This window comes from Macaca nemestrina, chromosome 18, assembly GCF_043159975.1.
Source record: "Macaca nemestrina isolate mMacNem1 chromosome 18, mMacNem.hap1, whole genome shotgun sequence".
Classification (NCBI taxonomy): Eukaryota; Metazoa; Chordata; class Mammalia; order Primates; family Cercopithecidae; genus Macaca; species Macaca nemestrina.
In genome coordinates, this window is record NC_092142.1 from 26,231,568 (window position 1) to 26,254,279 (window position 22,712).

General features: G+C 52.9%; 1 protein-coding gene across 5 annotated transcripts in view; it reads left to right on the plus strand.

Moving 5' to 3' along the window:
• The window catches only part of LOC105463221 (interleukin 21 receptor), a 48,941-nt gene extending 27,573 nt beyond the window's left edge, over positions 1-21,368 (plus strand). For 4 of the 5 annotated variants that reach the window (XM_071084293.1, XM_071084292.1, XM_011710193.2 and 1 more), the window contains 8 exons: positions 768-832; positions 5,098-5,200; positions 8,076-8,275; positions 13,920-14,074; positions 15,810-15,987; positions 16,447-16,546; positions 17,282-17,363; positions 19,811-21,368. In XM_071084293.1, the coding sequence (XP_070940394.1) occupies positions 784-832; positions 5,098-5,200; positions 8,076-8,275; positions 13,920-14,074; positions 15,810-15,987; positions 16,447-16,546; positions 17,282-17,363; positions 19,811-20,560 (1,617 nt within the window). In that variant the 5' untranslated portion in view covers positions 768-783 and the 3' untranslated portion in view covers positions 20,561-21,368. Of the gene's footprint in view, positions 1-767; positions 833-5,050; positions 5,201-8,075; positions 8,276-13,919; positions 14,075-15,809; positions 15,988-16,446; positions 16,547-17,281; positions 17,364-19,810 lie in introns of all 5 variants that reach the window. The other variant, XM_011710188.2, reaches the window with a different exon arrangement.
• The last annotated feature ends 1,344 nt before the right edge of the window (positions 21,369-22,712 follow it).

Sequence of the window (22,712 nt, forward strand, 5' to 3'; positions counted from 1 at the left end):
GGAAGATCCAAAATTGCTCCTCAGAAGATCCCACTTTCCAAACTAGTTTTTTCTTCTTCTCTCCCTCTCTTCTTCTCATTTTCTCTCCCTCTTTCTTTGTTAGATAGATTCATACATAATTTAATTTCACACACAATGCTACATCAATAGGCTCAGCAAGGGCAAAATAGTCAGCAATCTCCTCACTCTTTAAATTCACCCTGTGCTGGGCATGGTGGCTCACACCTGTCATCCCAGCACTTTGAGAGGCCAAGGTAGGAGGATCACATGAGCCCAGGAGTTTGAGACCAGCCTGGGCAACATAGCAAGATACCATCCATACAAAAATGTGTTAAAAATTAGCCAGGCATGGTGGCACGTGCCTTTGGTCCCAGCTACTCGGGAGGCTGATGCAGGAGGATCGCTTGAGCCTAGGAGGTCGAGGCTGCAGTGAGCCGTGACTGTGCCATTGCCCTCCAGCCAAGGCAGCAGAACACGACCCCATCTCTAAAAATATTAAAATAAAATAATAAAACAAATTCACTCTGCATTTGTGATGTGATGTGGGGACAGGAAGAAGGTGGGAGAAGGAATTCTCAGGGTGAATCTGCCATTTCTAGGAGGTGGGAGTTCTTGGGGTCATCCACAGGCTCCGCGGGATCTTGCTTTTTTCTTAGGACAGTTCCAAGAATCGAGGGCAAGTCTGCCTGAGAAGAGACAGGATGAGGGGGAGGCTGGGGGAGCCCTGAGCCCCGCCTGGTTCACCCTCTGCTGTGCATCTCTTGCAGGCCTGTAGGAGTCAGCATGCTGCGTGGCTGGGCCGCCCCCTTGCTCCTGCTGCTGCTCCAGGGAGGTAAGTGGCTGCCCGTGGTCTGCGGGTGGGGAGGGCCCCCATCACAGAGCTGAGCTAGGGCCGGGCTGGCTTTGTGGGCTCAAAAACACGGCTAGAGTCCACAGATTCAGAACAGATGGCATCCGTGCCCTTGAGGCTGACACGAGTCCAGTAGCCGGCTCTCCACTAACCAGAATCCATCCACCAAAGAGCTCCACGAACCAGAAGCAGTAGATGTGAGTCTCACATGGCCCAGCCCGCAGGCTTATGTCTTCAGGTGTCACTAGGGGGATGACAGGCTTCATCCTTCATTTCCCCTGACCTCTGCCTTGGCTGGCTGTAACTCTCTGAGTGAGGAAGTTCTGCCTTCCATCTAACCTCGGTGTCTCCTTTCGTAATGACTCTCCTTGGAAATGTTTTTCAACAATTGCTGCGCCGGGTGTGGTGGCTCACACCGGGAATCCCAGCCCTTCGGGAGGCTGAGGAGGGTAGCCGTTTGAACTCAGGATCTCAAGACCAGCCTGGGCAACATGGTGAAGCCCTATCTCTACAAAAGAAAAAAAAAAAATTAGCCAGGCATAGGAGCTCATGCTTGTAGTCTCAGCTTCTTGTGGGGCTGAGGCGGGAGGATTGCTTGAACCTGGGAGGTGGAGGTTGCAGTGAGTCAAGGTGACAATTGTACTCCAGCCTGGGCAATAGAGCGAGACCCTGTCTCAAAACAACAACCACAACAACAACAATAAACAAACAAAGAAATCGCTGGATTCTTAGAAGGCACTGGTGGTCCCTGGGCTGGGGACAGGAGGAAGAGCCAAAAGGAGACCGAATCTTGGTAGGCAGCCTGCGGAGGACCAGATATTGTGGTTAGAGGGGGCGATGTTAGAAAGCAGAGCTGGGAAGGTCAGGAGTCTGACTGAGAGGACACTGCTGAGAACTAAGAGATCCTGGAGGGCTTCTGGGAGGAGGGGGCCATGAGGAGGCAGGATCCAGCACAGACTTGTGTGGAGGCCAGCCTAGGGGCAGGGGAGGAACTCAACGGCTGCTCTGCTGACTCATGGGCATTTTTCTCTGGTTTTTACCAGAAGACCCAGGACCTCAAATAGCTCCTTCAGGAAACAGATGTGAAGCTTTGATTTTCCCTTTCTGAGTGGCAAGCATTACCGTCTTGGTTCTAAAAAGCCTTTGGGTCACCCATCATGGCTTCACATCTGGTGGGTGCAGATAGCAAGCCCTGGCTGCATGCAAAGCTCGGAGCGTCATCCCATTCCACTGTCCCAACAGTCCTGCAAGGCCCATGTTGTAATGACACCCAGATTTTGGTTGAGGAGGCTCAGAGAGGCTAAGAGACAGGTACACGGCCACACCACGGGGCAGAGGCGGAGCTGGGATCAATTTGTTCTTGGAGTCAGTCTTAGTCTGTCTGTGCTGCTGTGACTGAATACATGAGACTGGGTAATTTATAAATTATAGACGTTTATTGCTTATAGTTCTGGAGGCTGGGAAGTCCAAGATCAAGGCACCAGCAGCAGCTTGGGTTCCGGTGAGGGTCCCATCTTTGCTTTTTTTTTTTTTTTTTTGTGGAGACTGAGTCTTGCTCTCTCACCCAGGCTGGAGTGCAATGGTGTAATCTTGGTTCACTGCAACCTCTGCCTCCTGGGTTCAAGCAATGCTTATGCCTCAGCCTTCAAGTGGCTGGGATTACAGGCACATGCCATGGCTAATTTTTGTATTTTTAGTAAAGATGGGGTTTCACCATGTTGGCCAGGCTGGTCTTGAACTCCTGACCTCAAATGATCCACCCACCTCTGCCTCCCAAAGCGCTGGGATTATAGGCATGAGCCACTGCACCTGGCCCCCATATTTGCCTTTAAGTTTCCACCTTGAACACTGCAACCCCCAGAGGGGACGCACGCTGCATCCTCATGTGGCAGAAGTGCAAAAAGGGGCTGAATGTTGGGTTCCTCCAGCCCTCTTACAGGATCAATAATTCATTCGGGGGGGTCTGCCCCCATGACTTAATCATCTCCTAGAGTCCCCACCTTTTAATATGATCACATTGGCAACTGAGTTTCAGCATATGAATTTTGGGGGCGGACACAGACATTCAAACCGTAGCATGGCCTTCACCACTCTGTGCTGCTATCTGTTGAGTGATAGCCGTGTGCAGGCAGCTTGCAGGCACAGGCACCATGTCATCTCAACACCTCAACAGCCTCTAGGGCAAGCAATATCTCCAGCTTACGCATGGGGAGGAGAAGCAGTGTTGACTCACGTGTTTACAGTCACAGAGCTGGGGACAGCACAGTCACTTTGTGCGTCTCTCACTGCCTCCTGCACGCTTTCATAACCCCAGACACGGGATGGCCCTGGGGCTCTCTGCCCTGTAGCTGGGGTACTGACCGGGCACTTTCCCACCCTCCCATCCCTGGTGCCGCCTCCATGCCATTCGGGGGCTGCTGTTGCCTCCCCAAGTTTGGAAACAAGCTCTGTCCCTTGGTAGCTTTGAACCTGGCTAGGAATGGCAGCTCTTCTTCAAATTCCTAGCGCCCTGAGAAAGAACCATGAGGGTACAGACTCAGAGATGACACAGCTACTTAGAGGCTCTGTGTTGAGGTTTTGCCAAAATCAGTCCTGTTTTCTCCATCAAATGCTGGAACTAGCTCCTTTGCACCCCACTGACAAGTCCTGTGTGTCTCCCTGAGGAAAGCCCCCTCTAGAGCAAGATTTATTTCCATGACTCAGACCCCTTGGTAGCCACTGCCTGGAGAGCTGTGTTGAGAAGCATTCTGAGGTCACGCCTAGGGGAGAGAGTGCTGTGATCCATTAGCAATGTCTGCCATGTGTGCGGCTATGAAAAACTAGCACAGACTAGGTTTTTCCTTCCCTGGGTGAGTGTCTCAGCAGCCCAGACCAACAGAGACGAGAGATGTGGTGTAGTCTTGGAGCCTCAGTGTTCTCACCTCCACAGTGGACTAAAGGATGTTTCCAGACACAGTATTCTTTGCTCCGAATATAGGTTCTGTCCTCGACTGAGACCCAAGAAGGGAACCTACCACCACCATCACCTCACGGGTCTTCATTAGTCAAGGGAAAATAGGAAAAAGCCACCGAAAACGAACCCACTTATAAAGGGGAACAAGGCCAGGCATAACGGCTCAATCTTATAATCCCAGCACTTTGGGAGACCGAGGCAGGTGGATCGCTTGAGCTCCAGAGATTGAGACCAGCCTGGGCAACATGGTGAAACCCCGTCTCTACGAAAACACAAAAATTATCCAGGCATGGTGTCGCACAACGGTAGTCTCAGCTACTCAGGAAGCTGAAGTGGGAGGATTGCTTGAGCCCAGGAGGTGGAGGCTGCTGTGAGCTGAGATCACACCACTGCACTCCAGTCTGGACAACAGAGCAAGAGATTCTATCTCAAAAAAAGAGATGGGCAGTACAAGTTTCTAGTAAATAGCAGCAAAAAATAGTGGAAATGGCACTCAAATAGACAAAACAAAACTACAAATTATTCCATTGATTTTGTCCGACATTTAACAAAATTTAGATGATGATCGCACCTCTGTTTTAGGACACAGTGAAACAATTAATGTTTGGGGAGCAGGATGGAAAGGTGTTAAATCTTCCAACAAAATTGCCTCATAGGGCAATATCTTGACGACTTCTTGGTGGCGGTGGCAGTGGCGGTGGCATTTTTGGCTGCAGGATCACGCAGACCTTTCTGCAAAAGTGTCTGAGGGCTTCTTAATTCTCTCACGATTTCCTGCTCCTTGAAGCACCTTCCTGAATCTCTGAGAGAGCGTGTCCTGTGGAGCCAAATTCTGTAGAGCCGAGGCCTCTTCCTTTCAGGGTTTTGGGACATTTTCAGTATAGCTGTCCTTGACTCCATGAGGTCCTGACCCTCTTGGGGTGTGTGGGTGTGCGCTGGCTGGGTTCCTACCACATCCGGGGCATTTAGGATATTGCCATTCTGAGTGGGAGCTTGGCCAGGAGGGACACAGACCTGGTGGCCAGGCGCAGGGCTCTGGGGGAGGGTGCTGAGCTGGGGACCAGCTAGTTTTATATTATTTGCCATCATGAGTGTCCTGTCTTCATAGCCAGCCTTGAAACACTGGTGCTCAAACAAGGAATTCCCAGGTAGCGAGGCCCCCTGGGTGCCAGGCTTACATCTTAGCAGCTCCTGAGTCCTCATATTTGTCCCGGCCTGGGGACCCCGGCACCCACTCTTCTCTGCAGTCCCAAGCCACCACCCACCAAGGCCTCTCTCCCACCTGACCCTCCAGGCTGGGGCTGCCCCGACCTCGTCTGCTACACCGATTACCTCCAGACCGTCATCTGCATCCTGGAGATGTGGAACCTCCACCCCAGCACGCTCACCCTTACCTGGTAAGTGGCCGGGCCTCGCCAGTCCCTGGGGATGCAACTCACGGTGCCTGCTCAGTGATTCCCCCAGGAGGACGCTATGCACTGAGGACCACTGTGCCCGCCTTTCAGACAACTACTCAGGGCTCACAGGACTTGAAAAGTCAGGAGCCCGCAGGGTTGGTCTATCCACCAGCTTCAAAGGCCACTATCTCGCCCACACAGGTTGGCCATGGTTTTGAGACCCCGGGATGGCCGGTCTCCCGCATGATTTTTCAAGCACTTAGTAGGTGCCAGGCCCCCAGCTACATGCTTCGCATGAATGGTCACTCCCAACCCTCACAATGATTACTCCCATTTTACAGATGAGGACATTGAAGTTCAGAGAGGTTAAGCAACTTGCCCAAGGTCACAGAGCCTGTGAATGCTGGAGCTGGGATTCAAATTCAGACTTTCCAACTCCAAAGTCCATGGGTCCCTTTTAGACCCTATGCAGCTCAGGATAAAGAAGAGCTTCCGTTATCCATCAGCTCATTCATTCATTCAAAACCATTTATAGGCCAGGTGCAGTGGCTCATGCTTCTAACCCCAGCACTTTGGGAGGCCAAGGAAGGAGGATAACTTGAGCCCAGGAGTTTGAGACCAGCCTGGGCAACATCACAAAACCCTGTCTCTACAAAAAATAAATCAGTCAGGTGTGGTGGCACAATTGTGTAGTCTCAGCTACTTGAGAGTCTAAGGCAGGAGGACCAAGCTCAGGAGGTCGAGGCTGCAGTGAGCTATGATCACGCCACTGTACTCCAGCCTGGACAACAGAGCAAGATCCCATCTCACAAAACAAAACAAAACAAAACAAAACATGTGTGAAGTTCCTGCCAGACACTGTAGCAGGCACTGGGGATTCAGCAGAGCGAGACTGACTGGGCCCCAGATGCCTTGGAATTGACATGCCACAGTGGGGCGGTGGCTGGGAGAGACAGATGCACAAAACAACCAACAAGATGCTTTCTCTTTTTTTCTTTTCTTTTCTTTTCTTTTTTTGAGACAGGGTCTTGCTCTGTTGCCCAGGCTGGAGTATAGTGGTGTGATCAGAACTCACTGTAGCCTCGACCTCCTGGGCTTAAGTGATCCTTCCACCTAAGCCTCCCGAGTAGCTGGGACTACAGGCATGATCATCACACCCGGATAATTTTTGTAGTTTTTGTAAAGACAGAGTTTTGCCATGTTACCCAGGCTGGATTCAAACTCCTGGGCTCAAGCAATCTGCCCACCTCAGCCTCCCTAAGTGCTGGGATTACAGGTGTGAGCCACCATGCCAGGCCCAAACAGGATACTTTCTTTCTTTCTTTTTTTTTTTTTGGAGACAGAGTCTCACTCTGTTGCCCAGGCTGGAGTGCAGTGGCGTGATCTCGGCTCACTGCAACCTCCGCCTCCTGGGTTCAAGCGATTCTCCTGCCTCAGCCTCCCAAATAGCTGGGATTGCACCCAGGTGTGCACCACCATGCTCGGCTAATTTTTGTATTTTAAGTAGAGACAGGGTTTTGTCATGTTAGCCTGGCTGGTCTCGAACTCCTGGTCTCAAGTGATCTGCCCACCTCAGCCTTCCAAAGTGCTGGGATTACAGGTATGAGCCACCGTGTTCTGCCCTAAACAGGATACTTTCTAATAACACTGGGTGCTATAGGACACTGGACCTCAGGTAGAGGGACCACAACTTCTAGTGAGAAGGAGGCAGCCAGGGAGCTGGGCAGAGGGCACTGCCAGTGCAAAGGCCCTGTGGGAGAAGAGCTGGTGAGTTTGAGGAATAGGGAGGAGGTCAGTGTGGTTGGAGTGGAGTGAGGCAGGGTGAGGGGAATAATGAGCAAGTTCAGGCTGGGAGGCCTGGAGAGCATTTATTCAGCAAGAACTTCTATTCCAGCAAATTTAGCAGAGAACTCAGTCCACACATCCCTATTGGGCCTAGAGAGTGGTCATGTTCAGAACCTGAACGTCTAGGTAGGGAAATTAATATCTGGTAAACTCCTATACGTACTTCAAAACCCACCATTTTTGTCCAGTGGGAGTTAAAAAGCCACAACATTTTCCCTAACCCCATCCCACCAGCTTTCCCAGAAGTCCACCCAGAGGAGGAGATGAGGTTCATTTAGCTCTTCTCCTGGCCCTCAGCACAGGCTCTTATTAGCTATTCAGTGGATTTTGGGACCGGGTGAGGTGGCTCAGTCCTGTAATCCCAGGACTTTGGGAGGCCGAGGCGGGCGGATCACTTAAGCCCAGGAGTTCGAGACCAGCCTAACCAACACGGTGGGACCCCATCTCTACAAAAAGTACAAAAAGTTAGCTGGGCGTGGTGGTGCATGCATGTAGTCCCAGCTACTTAGGAGGTTGAGGTGGGAGGATCAGTTGAGCCTGGGAAGGTCGAGGCTGCAGTGAGCCGTGATCACACTACTACACTCCAGCCTGGGGGACAGAGTGAGACCCTGTCTCAAAAAAGTGGATGTTGGACAGAAAGGAGAGAAGGGAACCCAAAATACCTAGTGCCCTTCCTGTAGGACAGTCATCTGGTTGTCTGGACCGACAGGGACAGATTTAGGCTTGTTCCAAGCAAGAATGGCCCAAATTTCCAAAATTGAGAGCTGCTACCCTAAATGAGGTAGTGAGTTCCTGGTCTCCGGGAGGTGTGCAAGCTGAGCCCGGATACAGTTCACTGGGGATGCTGCAGGGGAGGTGATACCTTCCCTGGAAAAAGGTTGGTTGGACCAGGTGACCACCCCCCGAGCCCTGCCTCAAATCCCTCCCAGCCCTGAGAGTCTGGGTTTCTGCCCTGGCCCTGAGCACGGAGCCCGCCACCATCCACCCTGCCCCTGGCTTCCAGCCATGACCGGCTGCTTTGTCCTTGAAGGCAAGACCAGTATGAAGAGCTGAAGGACGAGGCCACCTCCTGCAGCCTCCACAGGTCGGCCCACAATGCCACGCACGCCACCTACACCTGTCACATGGACGTATTCCACTTCATGGCTGACGACATTTTCAGTGTCAACGTCACAGACCACTCTGGCAACTACACCCAGGAGTGTGGTAGCTTTCTCCTGGCTGACAGCAGTGAGTATCCTGGGACCCCGGGCTTAGGGTGGCGCTCAGTCTTAGCTCACCACAGCCCCGATCTCTTCAGGCTCAGGTGATCCTCCCACCTCAGCCTCCCATGTAGCTGGGACAACAGGTGTACGCCACTACGCCCAGATAATTTTTTTAGTAGGGACGGGGGTCTTGCCATGTTGCCCAGGCCAGTCTCGAATTCCTGGGCTCAAGTGATCCACCCGCCTTGGCCTCCCAAAGTGCCAGGATTATAGGTAGGGGCTGGGCCCCCCACTCCCTGCCCTCTGGGCCAGCTCTCCTCCTTCCACCAGATCTGACCTGGCCTATGTCCTCACCACACCTTAGAGTTCTATTTTGAGTTGCGCTATTTTTTACTAATGTGTGAAAGGTTGATACTAGGTTTGAGAGGTATGGAAGGAGCTAGGCTGGGACCCGGGACTTCTGGGTTCGTGTTCCGGCTCAGCTCTGCCCATTTGTGTGACCATGGATGAGGCACACCTACCTCTGGGACAGCCTCCCTGTTTGTAGAGCAAGTGTCTTTTTTTACCCTGACTCTCTGGGATCCCGACTCCATAATGAGGTGAATGGAGGACACTGAGTCACAGAAAAAAACCCTCCTGGGTTTTTTCCCCTTCATAAGCTCAAGGGAGGCCTGGAATTTCCCTCCAGGCTGGAGGTAGAGGGGCGTCCCAGGGGCAGGGGGGCCTGGTGGGTGGGAGCAGTTTTATCTGTGAGTTCAGAATTAGGTCAGGTGGCAGGGCGAGGTGGTTCACACCTGTAATTCCAACCCTTTGGGAGGCCGAGGCAGGAGGATTGCTTGAACCTGTGGCTTTGAGACCAGCCTGGGCAATATAGCGAGACCTCATCTCAGAACACAAAACAAGAACCAGGGCAGGGGCCAGGCGTGGTGGCTCATGCCTGTAATCTCAGCACTTTGGGAGGCTGAGGCAGGTGGATCATTTGAGGTCAGGAGTTCAAGACCAGCCTGGGCAACATGGTGAAACCCCCATCTCTACTAAAAATACAAAAAAATTAGCCAGGCATGGTGGCGCATGCCTGTAATCCCAGCTACTTGGGAGGCTGAGGCAGGAGAATTGTTTGAACCTGGGAGACGGAGGTTAAAATGAGCCAGGATCACCCCACTGCACTCCAGCCTGGGTGACAGAGCGAGACTCCGTCTCAAACAAAACAAAACAGAACTAGTGCAGGGCATGGAAGGACCTGGGAGGTGGCTTTGGCATGGTGTGTGTGTGTGTGTGTGTATGTGTGTGTGTGTGTGTGTGTGTGTGTGTGTGTGTACCCAAAGCGGCCCCAGAGGCAAACACAGGCTGCAAAGGGAGCCTGCTCTCAGGAAGGCCCTGCGTGCGAGCTCGGGAGTTTCTGCCCCTAGATTCCCAGCAGAGGGGCTGGGGTATAAGAGGTGTCTGTTTCACACTCTGGGGATCCAGGTTTGCACCACTTTGCTGAGGGGGTGTCACACCACAGAGGGCGAGAGTGAAGCTTCACACACTCCCAGACACATGCACACTCATGCACTTTCCCAGGGTCACAGACTCACGCACTCACAGACTCATAAATGCGCCCTCAAACCCACAGGTGTCTCCCCAGCCCCGGCCTGCATGGCGTGGACACAGAGGCCCACATTGTGTCTCTCTCTTGCTCTCTCTCTCTCTCTCTCATACACACTCACACATACATACACACACGCACACACACATGCACACACACACCCATGCATACACATACACATACACACTCACACATACACTCTCACATCACTCACACATGGGCATACACACACATACGCACTCTCTCACACACGTGCACACTCACATGCACACACATATGCACTCACACACATGTGCACACACATGCACACACTCACACACTCTCACACATATACACTCACATCACACACACGGGCACACACATATGCACATACATGCACTCTCTCACACACATGCACACTCCCATGCACATGCATTCTCACACACATGCCCTTTCTCACACACACATGCACACACACATGCACAGACTCACACACACATCACGGGCACGCACATGCACACACTCACACACATGCGCTCTCACACACACGCATTATCTCACACAGGCACACACACACACACACACACTCACAGCCACACGGATCTGGGATCCAGGACACGAGGTTCTCTGCACACGCATGCACCATCTGGAGCAGGGGCCCCTCCGGGCTGAGTGAACTGAGGCAGGCAGCAGCCCCACCGCCCAGGCCACCCCACACCCCTCACCCCCACAGCTTCTCAGAAGCAGAGGAGAGCTCGGGGCAGAGAAGGGGCCCCTCCTTGCCACTTCTCTTGCAGCGTGAATCCAAGCATTTCTCTCTGGCGTTTCTCTCCCTGCCAGGATCTGCAGCTAGCCTGGGCCCAGCTGGGGCAGGAAGTGATTTTCTAACCAGCTCCTGCTCAGGGTCCCTTCCTCCTCCTGGGTCCTGGGCCTCGCTGGGCTGAGCAGCCCCCCTTCACGACCCCCAGGCTCTGCAAACATCTCCCGAGTACCCATGGGGCAGTTCTCAGTACGCTGGTGTCTTCGGGGACTGATCCTCACCCAGGCCACACAGGGAAGCCCAGAGCCGGCCTCCACCTGCCCCGGGGAGGACAAAAGAGGGGTTAGAAACGATTTCAGTCAAAAACATCCCATCACTGGAACAGCAACAGCAACAACCCAGTGTTCACCGTGGCATTCTGTGAAACGTGCACCTCCGTCACCTCGGGGCGCGGTGGGAGCCCTCAGTGCGGGTTTCAGGATCACAGGCAGCCTTAGAGCTCCTTTCTGGAGGCCTTGAAAGGTTCATTTGTTAATTTGACAAATATATATATATATATATATATATATATATGTGTGTATATATATGTGTGTGTGTGTATATATATGTGTGTGTGTGTATATATATATATATATATATATATATAGAGAGAGAGAGAGAGAGAGAGAGAGAGCGCCAGGGTGTAGCTCTGTCCCCCAGGCTGGGGTGCAGTGGCACAATCACAGCTCATTGCAGCTTGGAACTCCTAGGCTCTAGCGATCCTCCCACTTCAGCCTCCTGAGTAGCTGGGACTACAGGTGCATATCACCATCCTGGCTAATTTTTAAATTTTTTGTAGAGCTGGGATCTTGCTGTGCTGTCTAGGCTGGTCTTGAACCCCTGGCCTCAAGCAATCCCCCCGCCTCAGCCTCCCAAAGTGCTGAAATTTTTGGCATGAGCCACCTTGCCCAGCCTAATTTGCTAAATATTTACTGAGGGCCTATTGTGCCCCAGGCTGTGTTCCAGGAGCTGTGTGCACAGATTGAACCTGGAGGACAAAACCTCCGCCCCAAGGAGCTAAGAGCCCAGCGAGAGAGGCACGTGGTAAACAAAATCACAGGGTGAGAGGTGCAGAGTGCTGGATGGTGGCAGATTGAAAGTGGAGAAGGTGGCTGGGTGTGGTGGCTCACTTTGGGAGGTTGAGGTGGGTGGATCACTTGAGGTCAGAAGATCAAGACCAGTCTGGCCAACATGGGGAAACTCCTTCTCTACTGAAAATACAAAAATTAGCCAGGCGTGATGGTGCGCAGCTTCTTGGGAGGCTGAGGCTGTGGAATTACTTGAGCTCAGGAGGCAGAGGTTGCAGTGAGCCAAGATCATGCCACTGCACCCCAGCCTGGGTGACAGAGAGAAAGACTCTGTCTGAAAAAAAAAAAAAAAGAAAGAAAGAAGAGAAAAAAAGAAGGGAGGGAGGGAGGGAGGGAGGGAGGGAGGGAGGAAGGAAGGAAGGAAGGAAGGAAGGAAGGAAGGAAGGAAGGAAGGAAGGAAGGAAGGAAGGAAATAAACAAGAAGAGAAAGTGGAGAAGGTGAGGGCAGAGGCCTGCAACTCCTCTCTGACACTAATAGACACTTGCCACTCAGTTCCTCTGAAGTTACCGCCTCCTGCTAAATAGCTTCATCCCTTTGAACAAGCCCCATGATACGGGAACTGGGCCCATTTTACAAGAGAGGAATTTGAGGCCCTTAACATATTGTGTTCTGCTCAAGTTCATGAAATGTCCTTCGAATGGAGCAAAAACAGAATGCCGGCTTTGACCTTCACCTGGAGGCCGCCCATGAAAGCTTGCTGTTATGGCTGAGCTCTGCTCTTGCTGGGAGATGCTGAAAGATAGGGACCATCAGATTGGCCTCCCAGGGCCACTGTGGGGTGTCAAACTGCCCAGAGCAGGACAGCCAGGCAGGCTCTGAGTAAATGGCAGCCCTCACCATTAGCATTCATGCTAAGAAGAGTCTTCAACTGCCTGAAGTAGCTGGGGTTGAAAGAAAATGATACCATCATTTAGGAGAGAAATGGAAAAGGAATGGATTTGCCGGGACGCTGCTGAGAATATTTTTGGATGGGTTGCTAACTTTAAAACTTAAGATAGGCCAGGTGCAGTGGCTTGTACCTGCAATCCCAGGATTTTGGGAGGCTGAGGTGGGAGGATCACTTGAGGCCAGGAGTTTGAGACCAGCCTGGGCAAACATAGTGAGACCCCGTTTCTACAAAATAGACAAATAATTAGCCAGGTGTGGTAGCATCCACCTGTAGTCCCAGCTACTTGGGAGGCTGAGGTGGGAGGATGGCTTGAGCCCAGGAGGTTGAGGCTACAGGTGAGCTATGATCGCACCACTGCACTCCAGCTTGGGCAACATAGTGAGATCCTGTCTCTAGGGGGAAAAACCCTTGGAGATTTCACACGATAATTCCAAGGGTCTCCCGTTTCCCATTCTGCACCTCATATTGAAACTTGCCCTTCTGTACATAGAAAGCAGGGTTTCAGATTTCATGTGTATGTGTGCATGTGTGTGTGCATGCACGTGTGTGCACGTGTGCATGTGTGTGCATGCACATGTGTGTGCATGTGTGTTGCAAGTGTGGGCATGCGTGTGGGTGTGCATGTGCACGTGCGTATGCGTGTGCATGTGTGTTTCCCTAGAAAACTTAGAAAAGCTGACCACCCTGTGCTGCTGGAGCCATTCACTTTTAACTCTTTTATTTCTTTTTTCTTTCTTTCTTTCTTTCTTTTTTTTTTGAGATGGAGTCTCTCTGCGTAGCCCAGGCTGGAGTGCAGTGGCGCAATCTCGGCTCACTGCAAGCTCCGCCTCCCGGGTTCACGCCATTCTCCTGCCTCAGCCTCCTGAGTAGCTGGGACTACAGGCGCTGCCACCACGCCCGGCTAATTTTTGTATTTTCAGTAGAGACGGGGTTTCACCGTGTTAGCCAGGATGGTCTCGATCTCCTGACCTCGTGATCTACCCACCTCGGCCTCCCAAAGTGCTGGGATTACAGGCTTGAGCCACCGTGCCCGGCCCGACTCTTTTATTTCTTCACAGTCCCTAAAGCTGCTTCATCCCTCTCTGTGACCTGCCCGCCCCTGAGTTTGCAACCCTAATCTCTCAGGTCCCAGATGGATAAACTGAAGCCCAGAGTCGGTAGTACTTTGCCCAAAGTCACTCAGGGTTGTTTGTCTTCATCTCATCCATGATGGGTGAGGCACGGTGGCCGGGGTGGGGGCAGGCAGGACTCCTTCCCATCATCAAATCCTTTTCACCTACAGCAAAATCTCACCCCATTTTCTTTTCCTGGGTTTTCCCACCAAGTCAAGCCGGCTCCCCCTTTCAACGTGACTGTGACCTTCTCAGGACAGTATAATATCTCCTGGCGCTCAGATTATGAAGACCCTGCTTTCTACATGCTGAAGGGCAAGCTTCAGTATGAGCTGCAGTACAGAAACCGGGGAGACCCCTGGGCTGTGGTGAGGAATGTGGGGATCAGTGCAGCTTTGTGGCGGGGGAGGGGAGAGGAGGGAGTGCAAGGGCATCCGGGTGGGAGAGATGGGCGAGTATCATCATTCATGGCCAAGAACAGAGACCAAGGATGCGAGCATTCCCTTACAGCAGTCCCTCCTCCTCCCCTCACTTCTCCCCAAGGTAGGAGACCCCTGAATAATCTGTCTTGCCCAAACCTGTCTCCTTGGCTGTCAGCATGCCAAAGAGATTGTCCCTTCCCCAGACTCCACCCCAGTCTAGTGTAGTCACAATAGAAGAAGTTTCAGAAACGGGGCAATCTGGAAGCTTCCCAATTGCTTAGAATGGCCATAGTTGGAGAGTTTCAGAAGTATCAATGATTAAGAAGGTCCAGCCAGATGCAGTGGCTCACGCCTGTAATCCCAGCAATTTGGAAGGCTGAGGCGAGTGGATCTCTTGAGGTCAGGAGTTCGAGACCAGCCTGGGCAACATGGTGAAACTCCATTTCTACTAAAAATACAAAAATTATCCAGGCATGGTGACATGTACCTGTAACCCCAGCTACTCTGGAGGCTTAGGCAGGAGAATCGCTTGAATCCAGGAAGCGGAGGTTGCAGTGAGCTGGGATCACGCCATTGCACTCTAGCCTGGGCAACAGAGCAAGACTCGATCTCAAAAAAAAAAAAAAAAAAAGTCCAGTGTTAGAGGCCCATTGTTTCAAACATGAAGGCTTTGAGAGATGTCCTTCCAGCCCACTATTTAGAATAGTCACAGGTGAGACCCTGTCTCTTTTTTTTTTTTGAGACGGAGTCTTGCTCTGTGCCCCAGGCTGGAGTGCAGTGGCCCGATCTCGGCTCACTGCAAGCTCTGCCCCCCCGGGTTCAGGCCATTCTCCTGCCTCAGCCTCCCGAGTAGCTGGGACTACAGGCGCCCGCCACCTCGCCCGGCTAATTTTCTTGTATTTTTAGTAGAGACGGGGTTTCACCGTGTTAGCCAGGATGGTCTCGATCTCCTGACCTCGTGATCCGCCCGTCTCGGCCTCCCAAAGTGCTGGGATTACAGGCTTGAGCCACCGCACCCGGCCGAGACCCTGTCTCTAAAAAATAAAAATAGTAATAATGATAGAACAGTCACAGCTGAAGAGTCCTAGAATTGTCCATCCTTTGGAATGGCCCCAGCTGGAGATGGCCATGAGTGCCATACTTTAGAAAGTCCCCAGTGGAAGACTTCCAGAGGTATCCATTGCTAAGATGTCTGTAGTTAAAAGAGTTCCAGAAACGCCCACTATTAGGAATGTCAGTATGTCAACTCTTGGAATTCTTCAACAGTTGAGGACATTCTCAACTGATGTACTGAGACTTATATCGATACATCAGTTGAGAATGTCCTCAACTGTTGAAGAATTCCAAAAGTATGCATTGCCTGGAGTGCCGTCAGACCATTCCCACTCCTGAGGTATGCCCAGTCCTGCAGGGAGAGTCCACTGCCAGGATTGTGAGTGGCTGAATTGGATCAAAGAGAAATCAAACAGAGCATCCTATCACATGCAAGGGCCAGGCAGTGCTGGCAAGTCTGTGCTCCCCATGCCTGAGTCCAGCTACTCAGGCATAGGCTTGATTCTTGTGGGAAGAGAAGAGACACTCAGGCCCTTTGATGGAAGCTGGGAAAAGAGGTGGCTCTGCTGGAGGCGGGGGCTGGCCTGGTTTAACCCTGACCTGGTGCATCCTTTCCTTGTACTGGCAGAGTCCGAGGAGAAAGCTGATCTCAGTGGACTCAAGAAGTGTCTCCCTCCTCCCCCTGGAGTTCCGCAAAGACTCGAGCTATGAGCTGCAGGTGCGGGCAGGGCCCATGCCTGGCTCTTCCTACCAGGGGACCTGGAGTGAGTGGAGTGATCCGGTCATCTTTCAGACCCAGTCAGAGGGTAGGTGTGAAGCTGGGATGGACACCCCACTCCTGGTACGAAATCTTGTCCTGGTCTAGCCACCCTAAGCCCTGAGCTTCCTGGCACAGCTAGGAGGTATTCAGTTGTTCATCCTCAGATGTAGCCCTTCAATGACATTTCTAGAGCCCCTCCTGGCCAGGCCCTGTGTTGGGTGCTAGCTGCTTCTTCTGTTAGGCATTTGATCCTCCTAACTCTGAAGTGGGAATCAGCCCTGTTTTTCAGATGAGATAACTGAGGCTCAGATAAATGAAGTTACTTGCCTGGGGTGAGGAATGAGAACAAGATTTGAACCCAGATCCATCTTACTTCAAGACACTAGAAGTAGCAGCCTCTCCCACCCCCTTCTACTCTACCCCAGACCCATTTCCCACCATGCCTACCCCATGTGGCCTCTGGTAGAGTTGGTGCCATTTAACCCTTTCTTTGCTTCCTTCCCAGAGTTAAAGGAAGGCTGGAACCCTTACCTGCTGCTTCTCCTCCTGCTTGTCATAGTCTTCATTCCTGCCTTCTGGAGCCTGAAGACCCACCCAATGTGGAGGTGAGGCCAGGGGATCAGGAAGGCAGGAAGGTGGTCGGCATGGGCCACTGCCCATCTATGACCCACCCAGGGTTGGAGAACATGCCTGTCAGCATGGTAACAATGACGACGGTGGAATAATAACCAACTCACAGCCACTGTGTGCTGGACACTGTGGAGGGCACTCCCTTCACCCCCATGGCAGCCCTATGAGCATGAGACACTTCAGTTGCCCATATTTTATAAATGAGGAAACTGAGGCATGGAAAGATCAAGGAATTTGTCCAAAGTCACACAGCTCCGAAGTGGGGAAATTGGGATTGAAACTCTGTCCTTAAACAGAGACCTCAGCTGTGGTCTTGTCCAGTGGGTTTTAAGTTTTGAGGCTCAAGGGGCATCAGGGGCCACTAGGTGGTGGTGAAGAGGTGGCTGTAATACTCCACACCTCTGCAATGGCCTCTGTGCGCACCCCTGGTTGCCGATGAAGAAGTTGAAGCTTAGAAGGGGCAACATTTGCCCAGCACACAGCAGGCATCCAAGAACATAATCTAAATATCCCTTCAGGAGCCTGCGATGGAGACTCACTGCTCCCATTTTACAGATGGGGAAACCAAGCCCCAGGGAAGGAGGGAGGCGCCTGGGCTGTGTCTTGTGATGCTTGGAAGTTCCTGTAGGATGAAGCTGGGGAGCATCCGAATGGGAGGCCAGGCTGCCGTCTGGTGATGTCAGGGTCCTCACCCCTCTCTGCCCCCTCAGGCTATGGAAGAAGATATGGGCCGTCCCCAGCCCCGAGCAGTTCTTCGTGCCCCTGTACAAGGGCTGCAGCGGAGACTTCAAGGTGAGCTCCCCACCCTGTGACGAGCTCCTCTGAGCCCCTCCTCCTCTTCAGGAGCCTCACCTCTCCTCACTCCAGGCTCCCCAGCCTTACCCCACAGGCCTAGAAGATCCAGGTCTCATCCATGCCACAAGCCAGGCCTCAATTTCCCAATGTGCAAAGTGTAGACATTCTTGTAGTGCAGAATTGGCAGAAGAATTAAACAAGATTTGACCAGGTGTAGTGGCTCACGTCTGCAATCCCAACAGTTTGGGAGGCCAAAGCAGGTGGACTGTTTGAGGCCAGGAGCTCCAGAACAGCCTGGGCAACACAAGGAGACCCCCACCACCACTCCACCTCCCCGTCTCTACCAAAACTTTTAAAATCATTCAAGCGAGGTGGTGCACGCCTGTAGTCCCAGCTACTCAGGAGGCTGAGGCAGGAGAATCGTTCACAGGCTGCAGTGAGCTATGATCACACCACTGCACTCCAGCCTGGCCAACAGACAGAGACCCTATCTAAAAAAAAAAAAATCAAAAAGAAAGAGTAAACAAAATAATGCAGAATTGACCCAGCCCAAGGAGCCAGACTGGGAGAGGGGGTGAGGCTGGTGGTCTTTTGAGTCACAGATTGCCCCCGTGGTCCTTTCTTAGGTGCCCTTAACCTGGGTTGGAGAGGGAGTGGGTTCTGGGAAGGGTCTGGCCCCAACGTTCGCCAAGCCTCCAACTCGCCACCTCCCGCCAGCACCCACAGGTTGTCTGTGCCCATTTACAGCCCTGTCACCCACCCTGCAGCAGTGGGAGGGGCTGCCGCAGAGAGGATGTGGTGAAAGAGGTGGGAGGGGCAGCCCCACCTGCTGCAGCTGAGCCTGAAAGTCAGACAGTGCAGACCTAGAGCATTGATTGAGCTCCTGCTGTCTGCCTGGCGCTGCGCTGGACACCCTTCCTGCCTCACTCATTCTCATATTCACAGCAGCCCCTGCGGAGCGGATGTTCTACTGCCCCCAGGGCACCCACGAGGAGGCCAAAGCTCAGAGTGGGCAGAGAGGAACCTGGACTCTCACCCACATAAGACCCACCCTTTCCTCTTCCCTAAAGCTTAAATATCACATTTATTTTGGGTTGATTTTTACCAATACTCCTATAGCACTTGCCATATACCAGGCAGTCCCCTAGGAGCATCACAAACAGTGACTCATTTAACTCTCACGATGACTCTATGGATGGGTGCTATTATTAGGTCCATTTTACAGATGAGGAAACTGAGGCACCGAGAGGGTAAGTAATTGGCTTAAGGGCACACAGCTGAGAAGTGACTTTAAATCAGTGGTGGTAGTCACATCACAGTTCTGAGATGAGTTTTTGAGGAAGATGAGCTCAAAACAGGGAGATTCCCATTCTCTGGGATTTTCCTTGCCAATTGCATGAGGATTCTGGTGTCATGAGTGGGAGTCTGGACAGGGAAGGGAAGGGGAGGGTCCTTCAAGTTTAAGGGCCACCGCCTCAGCCAGCATCACTCACATCCTTTATCCTCAAAGTATACAAAGGCCTTTCCAAGTGGCTTTTCACTGATCCACTCCACTCATTCATTTTATTAATAGACATTTATTGAGCACCTACTGTGTGCTAGGTACTGGGGCTACAACCATGGACAGAAGAGACAAGACTTATGCCCAGGGGCCAAGTTTCTGTCTGGTGGTGACACATAAACCAGGAGAGTGCTAGGTTTCAAGAAGCATCAAGGAGGAGGGAAAGCAGGAGATGGCTCAGGGGTACCTCAGACGTCAGGCCCTCCTGCCCCCATGTCTCCTTGACTCAGGAATCTTGGCCCCTGCTTGGGCTATGGGACCACCAGTTGGCTGAGTGATCACACTACTAAGGGTAGCAACTCCCTTCTACAAGTAGGGAAACTGAGGCGCAGAGTAGGAAGGGGACACCAGTGGGGCCCCCACTAGGGTAGGAGCACATCACGGTCCTGATTCCTCACTCTCACTCTCTGTCTCTCAGTGTCTTTGTCTATCTTCACGTCTCTGTCTTTCTCTCTCGATGTCTCTTTGTCTTGTCTCTGTGTCTGTGTCTGTCTTTCTGTCTGTTTAAACCCTCACCTTGGCTGGGCGCGGTGGCTCACACCTATAATCCCAGCACTTTCGGAGGCTGAGGCGGGTGGATCACCTGAAAGCAGGAGTTCAAGACCAGTCTGGCCAACATGGTGAAACCCCATCTCTATTAAAAATACAAAAATTAGCCGGGTGTGGTGACAGGCGCCTGTAGTCCCAGCTACTTGGGAGGTTTAGGCAGGAGAATCACTTGAACCTGGGAGGCAGAGGTTGCAGTGAGCCGAGATGGTACCACTGCACTCCAACCTGGGCGACAGAGCCAAATTGTCTCAAAAGAATAAAAGTAAAAAAATAAATAAACCCTCACCTTACCCTCATCCTGTGCTAAGACTCTCTCTCTTTTTCTCTTTCACAGAAGTGGGTCGGTGCTCCCTTCACTGGCTCCAGGCTGGAGTTGGGACCCTGGAGCCCAGAAGTGCCCTCAGCCCTGGAGGTGTACAGCTGCCACCCACCACAGAGCCCCGCCAAGAGGCTGCAGCTCACGGAGCTACAAGAACCAACAGAGCTGGTGGAGTCTGACGGCGTGTCCAAGCCCAGCTTCTGGGCGACGGCCCAGAACTCAGGAGGCTCAGCTTACAGTGAGGAGAGGGACCGGCCATACGGCGTGGTGTCCATCGATACAGTGACTGTGCTAGATGCAGAGGGGCCATGCACCTGGCCCTGCAGCTGTGAGGATGACGGCTACCCAGCCCTGGACCTGGACGCTGGCCTGGAGCCCAGCCCAGGCCTAGAGGATCCACTCTTGGGCGCGGGAACCACAGTCCTCTCCTGTGGCTGTGTCTCAGCTGGCAGCCCTGGGCTAGGAGGACCCCTGGGAAGCCTCCTGGACAGACTAAAGCCATCCCTTGCAGATGGGGAGGACTGGGCTGGGGGACTGCCCTGGGGTGGCCGGTCGCCCGGAGGGGTCTCAGAGAGTGAGGCGGGCTCACCCCCGGCTGGCCTGGATATGGACACGTTTGACAGTGGCTTCGTGGGCTCTGACTGCAGCAGCCCTGTGGAGTGTGACTTCACCACCCCCGGGGACGAAGGGCCCCCCCGGAGCTACCTCCGCCAGTGGGTGGTCATTCCCCCGCCACTTTCGAGCCCTGGACCCCAGGCCAGCTAGTGCGGCTGACTGGCTGTCCAGAGCTGGCCAGGCCACTGGGCCCTGAGCCAGAGACAAGGCCACTTGAGCTATGATGTGAAGACACATGTAGCCTTTGGTCTCCTGGATGGGCCTTTGAGCCTGATGTTTACAGTGTGTGTGTGTGTGTGTGTGTGTGTGCGCGTGCACGTGCATATGCATGTGTGTGTGTGCATATGCGTGCGTGTGTGTGTGTCTTAGGTGCGCAGTGGCACGTCCACCTGTGTGTGTGATTGCATGTGCCTGTGGGCCTGGAATAATGCCTGTGGTACTCCATACATTCACCTGCCCTGTACATATCTGGGCCCACGGAGCTCACCCATGTGCACGAGTGTGCACAGAAAACATGTCTGTGGTCAACAGATGACAACAGTCATCTTCCCTTCTAGGGTCTTGTGTTGCAAGCTGGTCCACAGTACCTCCGGGGCTTTGTGGGATCAGGGCATTGTGTGACAGAGGCCGAGTCCAGCCCTCCAGCTTCTGCCTCCAGGAGCTGCAAGAAGTCCACGTTGTTCCTTATCACCTGCCAGCAGGAAGGGAAAGGGGATGGAGTGAGCCCACAGTGACCCCGGGAATGGGAAGATTTTGGGTGGCCCATGGATGAAGGTCTGAATACCGACTCTGATACCTTCTGGCTGTGCTACCTGAGCCAAGTCGCCGCCCCTCTCTGGTCTAGAGTTTCCTTGTCCGGACAATGGGGAAGGCATGACCCACCTGGGGGAAATTGGCAATGTCACCCATGTACAGTACACAGCCCAGAGCAGACCCTCAATAAACGTCAGCTTCCTTCCTTCTGTGGCCAGAGCCGAGGCGGGCGGGGGTGAGAACATCAATCGTCAGTGACAGCCTGGGTGCCCGAGGGGCCATCCCACTTGCAGAGGGCCACTCAGGGGATTTCCAGGCTTAAAATCAGTCTGTTTCATCTCGTGGAAACAGCTCCCCACCAACCAAGATTTCTTTTTCTAACTTCTGCTACTAAGTTTTAAAAAATTCCCTTTATGCGCTCAAGAGATATTTGTTAAACACCAATTACATAGCAGGCCAAGGCTCATGGGACCCTTCCCCCGTGGCATTCATGGAGGGAGGGTGCAGGCCAGAACCATGCAGTGTGCTCCAGCCACACGTCCTGCTGGGCCCCCCACCCCGCCCCAGTTCAGTCCTGCATCTTACTTGTTCATCCTGGATAACTGAAGGGAGGTCAAGTTTTTTGTCATTGATTTGTCAGAGAACCTGTTGAAGTGTTAATTAAGAAGCTAAGAAAATACTTCTTAGCAACATTTTCTTTTTCTTTTTTTTTTCTTTTGAGACAGAGTCTCACTCTTGTCGCCCAGGCTGGAGTGCAGTGGTGCACTCTCGGCTCACTGGAAACTCTGTCTCCCCGGTTCAAGCGATTCTCCTTCGTCAGCCCCCGGGTAGCTGGAATTACAGGCACCCACCACTACACCTGGCTAATTTTTGTATTTTTAACAGAGCTGGGGCCACCCTGGCCCGGCCCCGTCTTCCCCAAAGGTCAGACTGCAGGCTGCAGGGCCGCGCTGGAGGAGCCGGCTCTGGCTCTCTCATGCTTTTGGAGCAGGGTTGCGTTGGAAGTCAGCAGAAGTCGGTCCTGCTGAAGGCTCCTTCATTTCTCATCTGTGAAATGGGGTGGTTGGGAGAGGTAGCTGAGAGAATGCATGAGAGTCCTTGGTGCCTGGCAGGAGGCTGGAAGGTTTTAGAACACTGATGGTTATAAGAGTGGGACTGTGAGCCTGGGATCCAGGGGTGTGAGACTTGGATGGGAGCACAAGAGTAGAAGCACAGCTTCTGCACGGTGGGGGCAGCCCTCAGCACCCCCTGCACCTGCACCCTAGGGACTCTTGGGTCCAGATGTGCTGTGGTTTTCACACCTTCTTGGGGGCAACAGGTTCCAGGAGCCACCTGCAGGTGTCACCTGAGCCACAGGCTCCCAGGAAACCAGCACAGCTCTCCTGCACCCAGAGCTTGCTGGGTGGGGGAGGGGAACACAGATGGCTGGGGAGGGCCTGACTGAGGCCAGACTGGGGGGCTCTGGACTGGGGCAGACGAGGCTTCTCAGGATCCCACCTTTGAAGGGAACTCAGTCCATAAACACAGAGGAGCAAAGTTGGAGGCCAGG